At 38.0% G+C, this 14,955-nt stretch overlaps 1 protein-coding gene across 3 annotated transcripts in view; it reads left to right on the forward strand.

Annotated features, from left to right (window-relative positions):
- The window catches only part of LOC119731598 (chloride channel protein 2-like), a 42,498-nt gene extending 30,128 nt beyond the window's left edge, over positions 1 to 12,370 (forward strand). The window contains exons 19-24 of one of the 3 annotated variants that reach the window (XM_038204790.1): positions 503 to 568; positions 4,614 to 4,709; positions 6,608 to 6,643; positions 7,574 to 7,678; positions 8,530 to 8,616; positions 9,324 to 12,370. In XM_038204790.1, coding sequence (XP_038060718.1) covers positions 503 to 568; positions 4,614 to 4,709; positions 6,608 to 6,643; positions 7,574 to 7,678; positions 8,530 to 8,616; positions 9,324 to 9,434 — 501 coding nt within the window. In that variant the 3' untranslated portion in view covers positions 9,435 to 12,370. The remainder of the gene's footprint in view (positions 1 to 502; positions 569 to 4,613; positions 4,710 to 6,607; positions 6,644 to 7,573; positions 7,679 to 8,529; positions 8,617 to 9,323) is intronic. The other 2 variants (XM_038204791.1, XM_038204792.1) reach the window with 2 other exon arrangements.
- Positions 12,371 to 14,955: the final 2,585 nt, after the last annotated feature.

Below are 14,955 nucleotides of genomic sequence, written 5' to 3' on the forward strand. Positions count from 1 at the left end.
CTCTTATTCTCAAATCTTTTTAATATGAAATAACATTAAAATCTCACAAGGTTTCTTTCTTTTTCTATTTACTCTCTATCTTTGAACAAATTGATAATTTGTTCAAATTGGTATTGTCTATGTATTTCACTGTATTTCCTTCTAATCTATCCTCTGTATCCTCATTGTCCTATTCTCTCTATTTTGTTTCCATCTTTGCGTCTTTTACTATTTTGTTTTTCATTTTTGTCATTTTCATTTTTTCCTTACTAATCTTTTGTGACCTTCCAATATTCACTTCCTTCCTTTCCCTTTCCTAAAAATACCATATCCGTTTCCAATTACTTCATTTTACCCAAACCAAATGCCTGATATTAATACCTCTCCTCATTGTCCTCGTTTCCCACATTCCCTTCGCTGTGCTGTTTGTGACCTGTCACATGCTGTGTCATATGTCCTTGTCACAACTTGTTGCTGCTGCCCTCATACCTCACTAACTATCTGTACCATGGATCTCCTGTAGTTATCACTCAATATCCTGCTTGGGACGTCACCACGCACATCCCCACGGTCATCCTTTTCCACTCAGGTGAAGCGTTTTTGCTAAGGGCAGGATCTAGAGTCCAAAACTTAACCTTTAGCAAAGAAAACAACATGGGCAGTTTTTTGTGTACTAAGTTGGAGTGGGAAATGTCAGTGAGTGCTGAGTCAAATTGTTTCAGAATTGTGTGCAGTGGCAAAAAATTTGTAAGAATGCGTGTTTGGACTCAACACTAACATTGTGTTTAAAGGCAATGTACAACAGTTGCAAACATTTAAATGCAAAACTACCAAATTTTTATGAAATACCTTACTTGACTGTAAGTGAATAATAGTCTCAAGCATCCTGTGAAATTGTTGCGCCTGGAATGTAGTCATTTTCAAGAAAAGTGGATTTTTTTATCAATTTAAAACAATGGTTAGCCATCTATTGTTGGAAAAAACTTGTTGGAAAATACTGTCCCCAATTGACTAGATTAGGTAGTCCACATGTTGTTTGCAATCGGTTACATATCTGTGAATGGGCACAAGCTGGCTAGTCTGGTTGCCTGGCCTGACAATTCCCTGTCATCTGTAAATTGTTTTGTTTCATCTTAAGCATGGGGTCAGGGAAACAGACTGAAAGAAGAGGGTTTTTTTCCTTTTTTTTTTTCTGGCATCCATGAACACAGAACTTAAACAGCTCAGTGAAGCGATATGTGCTATAAAATACTAACCCCCAAATCCATCCATTTCTGAAAATTACAGCAAAAGCAAATGTTGTATATTACCTAACCCACCTCACTCATCCAAAATCCTCCTGGCGGTTTTGGAGGATTCTAGAGGATTGAGGATGAATGGTGATTGAATCAAATGAGGATTCTGGAGGATTGAGGATGAATGGTGATTGAAGCACATGAGGATTCTGGAGGATTGAGGATGAATGGTGATTGAAGCACATGAGGATTCTGGAGGATTGAGGATGAATGGTGATTGAAGCACATGAGGATTTTGGAGGATTGAGGATGAATGGTGATTGAAGCACAAGAGGATTTTGGAGGATTGAGGATGAATGGTGATTGAAGCACATGAGGATTTTGGAGGATTGAGGATGAATGGTGATTGAAGCACATAAGGATTTTGGAGGATTGAGGATGAATGGTGATTGAAGCACATGAGGATTCTGGAGGATTGAGGATGAATGGTGATTGAAGCACATGAGGATTTTGGAGGATTGAGGATGAATGCACATGAGGATTTTGGAGGATGAATGCATTTTGAGGCAGGACAGTCTGATGATTTTGAAGGATTAAGGCATTGGTCATCCTTCATTTAAACACGAGTGCAAAATTTTGGGATGAGGAGGATTTTGGAGGATTGATGATGAATGCATTTTGAGGCAGGACTGTCTGACAATTTTGAAAAATTTAGGCGGAGTTGCAACATTTTGGAGGATTTTGGAGGCTTGAGGATGGTTCTTAGCAAAAAGGGCCTAGGGGGTTAGGGTTAAGCAAGATTATTCACTGGAATTGCTTTCGTCCATTCAGATGCATATAGCTAGCTGTTGTGATGGTGACAGTTTCATGAGTGTAACATTGGCAAGCGTTAACACAAATCACAGCAGTCATTCATAATCCTATGCAAGCCCAATACGAGGGACACTCATCACAGCAGTCATTCATAATCCTATGCAAGCCCAATACGAGGGACACTCATCACAGCAGTCATTCATAATCATATGCAAGCCCAATATGAGGGACACACTCATCACCTTTGCAAGCCCAATATGAGGGGCTCTTATTGAGGAATCCCATACCATTTCTTTCCAAAGTTTATGGTTTAGACTCTACATCCTGTCTGCATTCAAGCATGCTTCTCCTGGATTGTGCACTTTTGCCCTGGATGTTACTAACCTTGCTGACATTTGAGCTCAGTTTGTATTAATGCTATTAACACCTGGCAACATAATCAAGGCGATTTCCAAGAACAAAACAACTAGCAAACTTAATTCCATATAAGATTCAGAAATCACTTAGCTGTTGGATAATGTAGTTTGTTTTCCCTCTGGCCTTGCAGTGTATTTTTCCCTCCAATTTGCAGTTGACCCAACCCTTAGATTTATAACTGTCTAAAAGGTAGAGTACACCATTTGTCATTTGTGCATTTGTTTTGTTTGAAGCAACAAGAGTGCTCAAAATCTAAAGAAGGGTGCTTAACAACTAACTGTAGGAAGTTTTAGCTCAGTGAATGTTGTATATTCTGAGAAATCAATATTTTAGGATCGCGATTTCAATTCAAAAGTTTTCGAGTCATGTTTTGAATTACGCCCGAAATCAGCGTCTGGCGATTGCAGGTACGTGATGTCACGCACTTAACTGATGAATTGTAGCAACCGCACACATGTGTGCATTGCGTCAACACTTGCGCATACCAGTCGCCGAATTAAAAATGAATTACTGAAGGAAATTTCCAAAAAATGCATCTTTAGACGCATCGTCGGAAATGACCTTCTTTTATTGTTTTCTTCAAAATGACAGCTTGCCAGAAAGAATAATTTCACAGGGAGTTTAGTGCCATTACTATCTTTACACCGAGTATGCTTTTCAACAATAATTACGTCAGTTACTTTTTGAATAGCTGCAAAGCAAATGATATACTCTACCTTTAACTTGAACCCTCCCAGTTTCTTCAAAATCAACCAGGATGTCTGGAGGATTTGACATATGCAAAGCCCAGCCAATCTATCACTCTATATGAGGCTTGATGTCCTCTGAAACTTGTGTACAAAGAATGTGCCTTGGTACCTGTACAGTGGTTGAGTTTAGAGCAATCAGGACATTTTCCAAGCAGAGATACTGAAACTTAAAAAATCTTCATAAAATTGACATATGAAAAAGCTAACTCCAATTGGTTCATTAATACTAATTGGCCTTGTGTGAATTTGTATCCCAACAATCTTGAGTCAGTGATTTTTTTCCCAGACCTTCGATCCTGTTATTTGAATTCACCTTAAGAGACCCATCTTAGTTTGACCTTGTTGATTCTCCATGCATACAGTGCCATTACAAGCTACATGTACGATGGTGCCTCCAATATTGAAATGATTTACCTTCAGCAAGTTGCAGTTGCATTTTTTATTTACTTTTCTACCAGTGTTTTATATGTTTGTGGAATGAATTACTTTCTCAGGTTGGCTGCATAATTATTGCGTTTTAATATTTTATGATATGTGACTGCTAAACATCAACACTGAGTGTTGTGTTGGATTGGGAAGGCATTTTGCCATTGATTTGTCTGAGCTGTTTGTGGATTTGATGACCTTTGCCTTGATTTAATGGATTCATTGCACAAGCATCCCCTCATTCAGTTACAAAGAGAGAAAGCGTAGGCAGAACTTGTACGCATTGACACCGAATGTCACTCACAAATAAAGTTAATCGTACGTAATTTGCGCCACATGCGCAAGAACCTCTGGCGCATGTAGTAGTATGTACCTCCCATATCCACTGTAGATGCATGGAGTCCATGCTGTTCACCCACTAACTCCCCAGGCTGCACCCTTTGATGTATTGAATGCATCACGTGATCCACTCATACAAGGCTGTGTCTATGTTTAATAGCATGGGCAATTTCTTCAAACCCAGAATGCAATTTGGGAGTGGGGAGGGAAGGAATGCAAGGAGCAAAGAGCAATAGTATGCTTGGGATAAGTCATGCATTTTCAACAATGATGGGTCAAGTCCATACAGAGATTTAAAAACATCATACAGGCATGCAACTTTTCCTCGGATCAGCTGATTTCCTCTCTTTTTTTACTTCCCATGTGTGCCATTAAAAATAGAAAAACACTGTACAAAAACTGGGGAAAATTTGAATTTCCTCTTTTTTTTGGACTTCCCAGTTGCATGCCTGATCTTAAAAGGTTGTCAAACGAACCTGTAAATCTATTTTCAAGGGTGGATGGGGTTGAGGAATAACACTTCTCATCCATGATGTACCTAAGTATTGTATGCGTGGATCATTGATTTTAACCCTATTTTGCCTCTGTGTCTGTCTGTCTGTCTGCCTGTCTTGTGTATGGTTTATGTATGTGTGTGTCTATTCTGACCATCAAGGGTATGTTAAAGCGCTTTGGCTCCAGGGATAGTATACTGAGCTCTAGTACTGACTCATTGGATGGTTCCAAAAAGAAGCCTCGAGTGTATAAACTGGTAAGTCTCACTAGACATGCGCCTTATATCAGGTTGGTTTTATGTTGATAACGATGTAGCTTTAGCAACCTAAATAAAGTCCTTTTATTTTGTTTTTGCTATCAAAGACTTTATTTTTATTTTGTTCTTGTGAATGGAACCAAAATATTTCCAAGATGCTAAGCTTGTGTTAAGCCTTAATGCTATTGAAGTACCTTGCCCATTGAATGAATTCAATCATTATTTACGTGTGGTAAATGAATAGGAGAATTCAAGACCAGTGTTTTGATTTTAAGATCCCCAGTTTCATTTCAAATATTGTGTGAACCCCAATAACACTAACAGCCAGTTTGTGTTTGGATTTGTGTTGGTTAATGTGTTAGTAACGGCATGAATACGCCGCACCAATGCCAATTCTTTCCCACCTTGATGTCTAACCATCAAACAACCTCCTGCCAATCTCAATCCTCCCGTCTTCCCCCACCCCCACAGTGTTTCCCCCCTAGATTCATCAATGTTTGAGTTGCCCCCTTCTTATACTGTCCCCTTTCTGCTGTCCCTTGACACATCCTTTCATGTTTTTAAATTACTTCATTATGGTCACATAACAAAACACTACTTACCCTCCCTGAATCTTTATTCAGTTTTGAAGGTTTTCAATTTTTATAGAGATAATCAAGAAGAACATGTGCTGATAATAACATGCACAGAAACACACTTTTTGCCTGCTGCAGTAATTGCATGTCATAGATTATATGTGATTAGAGAAAATATCAAACTGAGCAATTCCGAATTCTTGGACTAGGATTCCACAGTTAGCAATTGTGTGCTTTACAGCACTTTGTGTGACCCGTTACTCGGTCCTTTCCCTTGTCCACAAAGAAAAATGAAGTAACAGGTGGAGTACTAGGAGTTGAGACTGAAGCCATTATTGTGTGAAAATGCATTGGAGGATCCAGCAAATTCTAAGGGGGGGGGGGGGCGCCTGGGATGTTGAAAACCAAGAGTTTTTGTAGGGGGTGGTGTAGTGGTATGGTATGGATGAAGCATTGCAAGACATATAAAAAGACTAAATGCCTGAAGCAGTGAATCAATATTGCAATAGTTAGTGCAGATGTTATTCAGATTGGAGATGTATTTGTCCATTATGTAAATAATTAACATGGTCATTTGGGGAAGGGGGTGCTTAGCCATTCCACCATGCCCATGGATCCACTATTGTAATGGGTTCAAATGTGCAAAAGGGCTCATACACATACTCAAGTTCTTTCCAAAATAATCTTACATGCCCACATCATCTTGTGTGTCCAAACACTCATATTTGTAATCAAAGTCTATGTTGATAATGTACTGATTAAGTTTACATAGAACTACTGACTTGCACTTCATTCAAGTTATCACAATTTTATATTCAAAACATTCAAAATGTGCTCAGAATTCTTTTTATCGGAGGCAAACTATTCCTTACAAATCAAGACTTAATTTACCATAGATTATGAAGCCTGTGTATGTGATTGTTTTAATATAAGGGGTGTCCAACATCACTTTTGTAGAAGTCATACCTGGATATGTTTCTTATTTAAGTTCAGCTGAACTAACACTTACAAATGCTTTTGCATTTGGATGATTTATGTAGTAGAGTGATATTTGCACAGCCTAACAAAACTACCACGTTTGGGTTGAATGTTTGGATTACAAATGGAATGCAGCGACCTAAATGTTTACTTTGCAAAGAATGAATTGAAAGTTGAATGCTAAGTAGATTATAACAACAGCTTGGAAGCATAATTGTCACTTTTTCTTTACTGAAAAAAAAAGAGATGAAGTGAAGCTAAGTTTCAAAAAATCACACAAAATGTATTCCACAATGTACGTGAAATTAGTGTTCCACATTTTTTCCATACATTTTATTTTTACAGCCGATTGGAGAATTTGAGGATATGTCAACAGAGGAGGTAAGTAGTCTCCATTCTGTGGTGTTTTGTGGAAAACAAGACTTCGTATTGTAGGGCTTGCAAAACATTATTCCATTACCTGTAGGAGGTCTGCATCTGTACATGCACGTGAGCATTGTGCATCATTTCTGGCACACTATAGAGCTGGGTGTCAAATATATCATTATGGGCACACTTTGGGAGAAATGCCAAGAATCTCCACATCGTTTCTAAATGAAATAGAAATACTTTTCCATTTGTTTGGGTTTAAGTAAATCCACATCTCTTAAAGTCTACAATCTGTGGTCGAAAAGATGTAGAGCAAATTGTGACTGAGTTGACTCTCACAGTGTTCCATTTCCCCTTGGCTTTGCATTAGGAAACCAACATGCTCAAGGGGTCACTACAAGAAGGCTAGTGTTACTGTGACACTCAAAATAGTCATTTAAACAAATATTATTACAACTTCAAATATTCATTAGAAAGTATATAAATCTCTTTCTTTTGTTGTATCCACAGTTAAACCCCGACACATGCTGACACTAACGTCGGATTCAGTCGTGCTGTTGTATTTTTTGGTTCAAAATATTTGTTGCTAGTTATGTTCGCAGGCCGCAGCCTAGCTGATGCAGCAGTTATCAAAATATTTGTGATTAGCCTTACTTACTTGTTGCATACCAATGATGAAGTCTGTCTGGATGCTGAGAGTTAATTCAAATATAAACTGTTTATAAAGAAACAAGTACTTCTGGGGTGTAATAAACTATAAACGTTGAGAAAGTAATGCAATATCACTGGTCATTTGGTGTTTGCTGATTTTCTTGATGCTGCTTGTTGTACATCAAGAGCTCATCAAATCAACTAAGACCCTGGCACCAGTGGATCTATTACCTCCTGGGCCTAATAAAAACCCTGCTCTTTTCAATGGCTATTTGATCTTTATACACACAGCATGAGGAATGGGAGAGTGAAGAGCTGAAGGTGCAGTTGGACTTCAGTGAGGTTCACATTGATCCAGCCCCATTCCAACTTGTGGAACGAACGTCACTACACAAGGTAAAAATCATGATACTCTTATTACCAGCATATAATTATCAGACTGCAATGAGTTGGTCACTAGTTCAAATCTCTGCATCCTGAGGGACTGTAAGGGATCACCAGCTCCAGGGGGCATACATGTGCTCTAGTCACCCAGTAATGCCAGTCCATAGTCAGTATGTGCATGCACCTCAAGTTTATACTCAACCAAATTCCATGCCCAAGCCATGTGGTAGTGAGCCCTATGTGACTGTCGTACCCAACCAGCATGAAGAGGCAGGTTATAATTTTGGTCAGCCAACCAGTGGTTTCAAGCCTGAATCACCCTGTGATGTCAACACTTTGAGAACTGTATTTCTACAATGTGAAGGAGATTGAAAATCTTTGATTCAGTGGCATTCCAGTTTTGGGCAGAACCAACATGTATTGAAGCCAACTCAAATCAACCCAAACACAATTGACCCATCGCGGTAGAATTACGTTAGAACCGCGTCAACGCAGCTTGTGAAACGATATACAAATGGACGCGGAACGCGCAAAATCTGAGACAAACGAAACTCGGTGTACAAAAACTCCATAGGGTTGTCTAAGGGGCGTGGCTAACTCGTAAACGGCGATAGGTCAATTGGGTTTGAGACAGGCCAACTTTATGTACTCATTTTCCGTGGACTGGAAACTGCAGCTGATTTGGAATGACTACAAGCAGTCAATCTTTCACATGTAGTTACTCCTAATTGCTTTAAATATCAAACTTAACTTCCCCGAATAATTTGGTTTGGTTTGAAACCGTTGTAAGATCCAGAGCCAAATTGTTTTTAAGCACATGGCAGTGAAAGGCTTAATTCTACTTTGTACTTTGTTCATGACAGTGTCATTCCATGTTCTCCCTGCTGGGTCTGAACCATACCTACGTGACGACACTTGGACGGCTGGTTGGTGTTGTCTCACTCAAAGAGGTAGGCTTGCATCCATCTTGTATCATCACTTCCCTATTGCTGAATATACAGGTTATTAGCAGATATTTGAGCAAGTAGCTGGTCTCAAATGTTGTTAATATGTTCAAACTTCTATGATAAAGCCTCCCAAACCGAGAGCAGTTGTGGAGTTGTAGTCTGAGAATAAGTATTCCATGAATAACAGAGGAAGACAGATCTCACCGAAAGGAATAATTCTTTTATTTTGTCCCCCCCCCCCTTTTCCTCACTGATATTGGCTGTGTATCAATAATGCTGTTGCTTCTGGAGGGTTTTACCCATCAAACAGCAAAACAATAGAATTTGAAAAATTACAATATAGCAAATTTGTTTGTACTGTTATAATTTGTTCATTTTGTTTACATTTGTCCGTGTGTGCTTCTGCTCCAATGCATACTTAGTTATGCAAGCATAAATTGAATTTATAAGGAATTTGGCCCATTGCATCTCTTTGCAATTACATCAAGTTTGCCAGAAAGGTACATGCCTAGACATTCCCACCAAATGTCTTTAACATTTCTTCTCACAAAAAAATATAACATACAAAAGGCCAATGTATTGTTGTGAGGGGTATATGTTAACATGTCCCCCTCTCCCCCAATACATGCAGCATTGGTCTGGGGTTTTATGTGTGTAGGAAGCATTAATCATCCTGTATTACTATCATCAATGTGTTTGCTCTTGGACAGATACGACGAGCGATTGAGAGATCAGCAGACAGCAACAATCATAGCTCCTTCCGCAGAAGTCACAGGAATGAACCACAGAATATCATACAGGCTGAGGGCTCATCAAGCTGACTTCTCAACAGTCAAGAAAGCATCTGAATCACCTCCCTCCCCCACCCCGGGGTGCCCTCCCCCCCCCCCCCCCTTCCCCCATTCCATCCCCCATCTCTGCATGATATTCCCTTTCATGTCATCCCGATACAGTTGTGGTATCCCTGCTATATTGCCAAGATATCCTTAGATTCTCAACATCACTCTTAGTAAGATGATTTATGAATAGTCTGAATATTGCTAAGAATAGTTACATACATGTATACGCTAAAACGTAGAGAGCCTTGTTGGATATATTTTGAAGATAGTTTTGCTTTGAAAACAAACTACCTGCTGTATATAACAATGCACACAAAAGTATTTAATGCTGCTATTTTGCTTGCTTCATTTTTAAAGGTTGTTTCCTTGATATTCATTACTGAGCTTCCAGAGCAGATTGCAGCTTTGTAAAAAGAAAAACATGTTTTTGAATAGATTTTGGCCTGAAGATATTCATTGAAGCTTATTGCTTAGTTTAACCCACCATAAAATAACCAAAATAGGTTTACACGCATACAAATACCAATTTGAAATGACAACAAATGGTTGCCATTGTTACATTTTTCCAATTGAGTTGAATGGACAGATGATTGTATCAGTCACTGATTCAAAATACTACTAAGTTGGTTCAGATGCTTTCTTGGCTGATGTGATGTGATGTTATTGAACGCTTGCCAAAGAAAGAAAACAACTTTATTGTTAAAATTCCTGTGAGATATTTGAAAGAGTAGTACACAAGAACACCACTATCACTGACATTTGGGGATGCATGTAATATTGGGTATAGTGATGGCTCAATGTACTGCACAGTGTAATATAGTGTATATAACATTGGGAGCAAGTCAGAAGGGATGTATGGTACCAGACTAATGTTTAGTGTAATGATGTGAGTTGAACCAGTACATGTATACTACAGTACATGTACATAGATACAGTAATGCTGGAAGCCTCCTAGTCTTCTGCACTTCAAAACCCTTCAAGTTTTGAAAACCACATTTGTCCATAGAGTTAGCACCCATTGAGTAATATGTCAATGTTTGTAAGTACATGTATATGTAGTGACTACCGTAACTGTGCTATCAGAGCAAAGCTGTAAAAAAAAAAAATTGTGAAAAAAACACATTATTTTTGTACCATATATGCTAACAGTAAAGTGTCACACGTTTCCTTGAAATTAAAGAAAGTTATTTAGGAAGAGTTCATTTACAAGTGGATTTAGGTTTTATGCATGGAATGGTCACACAAAGATGAAACAATGAAATCAATGTTTTAAATATATTATGTGGATTCAGGGATTTGGGTGAATTGTTTGGACTTTCAGGAATAAGGTATTGATGTTTTTTAATATGATTATCAGATACAATTTATTAAAGGATGTTTTACGTAGCGTATGTTGTATAAGCATTAATCTCACTGATAACTTCATTTTGCTTAGCCTTAGGTCTAGTGGTTGGGGTTCCAATCTGGCTATGGCCACTGGCTGGGTCCTTAGACATGCCCTGAAACAATTAGCATGGTGTTTATTTCGGGAATGACTTTTGACACTGGCATCTCATCAAACTGGCAGAATAGAAATATTCCTTTGCTTCCATTTGGTTTCATGTTGTTCCACATAGGCAGCAAGATAAGACATGATTTTGAACAGTTGTTTTTACCATTTAAATTTACATTATTGTTAAATTTTACTGTTAAGTCAAAGTTACGTTGAAAATTGACAATCAGCATGTGAATATAATTGAGTTTATGTAGCATATGTATTTGGATGATAATGGTTGAGTGCCACTGCCTAGTGATCCAGTACATAGGTGTCATCATGTGGACATTTCTGGAGATGTGTGATGTTAATACAGGGAGAGTCAAAAAGAAAGTGACCTGAGTTAATGGTGTTTTTTTTAAGTAATCAAATTTGATACACCAATGAAACATGTCTTAAAAAGAGCTTGTTCTTTCACTCAATCTGAAAAAAAAAAGAATTACTGAAATTGATCAGTGCTATCAGAAGGTATGCATGTTTTACTAACTATTTTTTATAGTTGTCCATGGAATGCCATTGGAAGCTATTGAGCTGAGTGAGAATTACAGATTGCACGCTGGTTTGCTCACTTTCTTTTTGCCTTGTATAAGTAAGTCACTTTATCATTCTCTGCGTAATGAGTAGTATAAGACACAGGAGGACATTATATTTGAATTAGAGTTACCAACCAACTGTGGTGAGCTGTAAACTGTTCTCCCCAGGGAGCTACGATTGTCTTAGGAATGCTTCATGGGGCATGACAAGCAGGGACTATCTTTGTGAAACTCTGCCCTTTATAAAAAATATACATTATTGAAGTAAAATGAGAATCACAAATTATAAGGTGCTATTAATATCATTTGTTATAACCTTAAATTGTAATGCTGTACAAATACAGTGGGCTTGGTCATGTTTGTCAACGTTACTTATTGAAGAATGCCATCCAATGTAGCAAAAGTAATTTCCGTATTTGGTACATAAATAATTATACCTGTATGACCAAAATTGGCTATTTATTCCAATAAACATTCCAAATTATATTATAACCTATAGAATTAACAATTGAGTGTAAGGGTGAAGGTGTACTGCAATATGTATATTGTAAAAAAAAAATTAGCGAATGTGTTTTTCCAATGTGTTCCTTTTGTTTGACCGCTTTGTGCCAGTAACTTAGTACCTAAGGCTGAACGTATTGTGCAAATGTTGGTCAATGCTTTACCATTTAGTCCCACTGATACATATCTTGTACTCATTGTAAATGTGGACGTGTCTTTATCCAGTACATAGAAGTTAAATGCTCTACAAAATGCCAGAGATGACATAACAAGCAAGTGTGATATTGTTATGGTGGTGTATCATTAATGTAATAAAAACAAAGTTGCAACTCGGACGAGTGACAACTCAATTTGTGTTTGTTATTCTGGATAATGTAGCAGACTAGCGTGACTTTGATATACAAATCTTAGGTCAGGTAGAGGCCACCGTACATGACCAAAACAAGCAGAACTAATCCTGCCCACTTCTGAAAATGTCTAAAGTTTCCCATACACGTTTGTTGACACTTAGGTATGTCTGCAATAGCTTGGGCATTTACGGGAGTAAAATGGTTTTATTTTCTAACATAATTCTTGTCATAATAATAATCAATCAAGAAAATTTTGATCGATACAACCCGTAATATCTACCACTGTATTTAATGTTCATTTAGGCCTTGTACCTCAAGTATGCTCTTTGGATGAGCAGGTACTTGCTGAATCTCTTGTCTCGAGCCATTGTCTAGGTCTTCACTCATTACCAAAGTTGTATGACTCGAGTCACATTTTTTTGGTGACTCCACTCGACTCGAGTCCCTATGGGTAAATGACTCGACTCGACTCGAGTCATAGTGAGCAAATGACTTGACTCGACTCGAGTCCCTCATCAGAAGACTCAACTCGACTCGAGCGAAGGCTAAAAAGACTCGATCGAGTCCCAAAAATAAAAGCAAAACTTTGCAAAAAAATATTTGCAATGACTTAAGGTGCAAAATTTATGTTCATAAACATGTCACTTTGCGAATACAGTTCAGTACAGCAGCCACTTGTCGTGTAAAAACATACGTGTCACAGACTCCCACCCTTGAGGTTCCGGAACGCACAAAATGCTATCCAGGAACCAGACTTTTAAACACTTTTTTTTCAATTCGTAGTTTCATCATGGGCTTTAGGCGATTTCTTATTTAAGCTCTTGGATTCGAACACCGGCTAAATTTATGCCCTCCTTTAATAAATGTAATGGATACATGTACATGGATACATGCCCACTTTTAAATACATGTAATCAGAAAGGGTTTTGTATTGAAAGTTAATAGATGGCATCATTCACAACCAAAGTGCAGGTGCTTTTTCATTTGCCAACCTCAATGTACAAAGTATTATTACTAAATTCGACCATTTTAAGATATTGATGTCTACAAATCCATTTGATATCATCTGTTTAAACGAAACATGTTGGTTTTGATGTTGTCAGTGATCAGATAAAAAAAAAATCTAGACCCGCAGCCAAACCAGATAGCCTATAAGACCGAAGGTTTACTTCTTGTGTACTGTTTGTGCATACAAACGACTTTCTCTCTTTTCTTTATTTGTTATATAGTGTTCAAATATTTGTGACTCGAATTGACTCTAGCTAAATATTTTACCCTTCTCGACTCGACTCGACTACACACTGTGACTCGACTCGGCTCGACCTTCTTGACGTAATGAATCAACTTGACTCTGGTCACTTCTTTAAAATGGCTCGACTCAACTCAAGTCACACAAAAATCAGTGACTCATTACAACTCTGCTTATTACAACTATGTGGGAGCTAGCTGACAATAGAAGTTTTTGTAGTCGGGGGAACCTGTTTTGGAGACGGCCTATTTTTTTAAGTGATGGTTACCAGACCTACTGTCTATTGAGGCATTAGGTCGTTGGGCAGGGTACCAAAATAAAACTTGGGTAAAGATAATACTGGATGACGGGTTTAGAACCTTTGCACAGTTGAGTTCAAAGAGCGGTAACAATGCATTGCAATTTACACTGCAATGTAAATTTAAACAATTCTACGGATATTTATTGCCAAGATATTGAAATGATTAGGAAGCGATGGGTGTATATGCTTGTGGCTGTGGTACTCTTAAGTGACTTCAAGTACGACTTGTGTGTTGATGACTCTTGCAGGAATACCTTATGTTTTGGTTTTCAGGTATATCAAGGTAGATCAAATTTTGATAATGACCCATCACATATCTTAATAATACACGACACACTTTCAAACATTGAGATGTAATTTTTTCACTGTACATTTTTATTAACCTTTATCTCTGGAAATCATTTAAAGTATCATAATCCTGCAAAATCGCCAAATCTTCAACTGAAAATTAGAATTGACTTCAATTTCTGTTCCATTTCTCAACATTTTTTTACAAACAAATATATGTCTTTCAGCCTTGGCCAGTCTGAAGCTTAGGCAACTATTATGTCAATCGCAACTCTCACGTGTTTGCCTTTTCAAAGCACATACTACTGATATAAACAGAGATGCAGCATCTCATTTCATGTTAAAAAAAAGTCTAATGTTGCTGTCAAGTACACCATTACGACATCCCCACATCAATAGACAAATGACTTTGGGTCATATCTACAGGCCGTATCAAAGTAATAATGAGTTCATCCATTGAGGTTGCAGACCAGTAAATAAGTTTCCATAGACTCCAATGATAAATGCCTCCACTTCAGAAATTCAGGAAAAATACAACTCTCTGAGGTGTTCAAGACGTACATCAAATTAAAGCTTATTTCATCATCTTTCATTTCTGTTCAATTTTCTGGGGGGTAACCAATGACTTTTGGGAGAAAATTCCATCCAAAGATGATCACCCGTAAAAGCAGTCCTGAAGCCCATCGCCATTTTGAAAATGGACGCCTACGCTCCAGTGCAAAATAGAGCCATTTTAGGGCCTTATCG

This window comes from Patiria miniata, unplaced genomic scaffold, assembly GCF_015706575.1.
Source record: "Patiria miniata isolate m_02_andy unplaced genomic scaffold, ASM1570657v1 HiC_scaffold_24, whole genome shotgun sequence".
NCBI lineage: Eukaryota > Metazoa > Echinodermata > Asteroidea > Valvatida > Asterinidae > Patiria > Patiria miniata.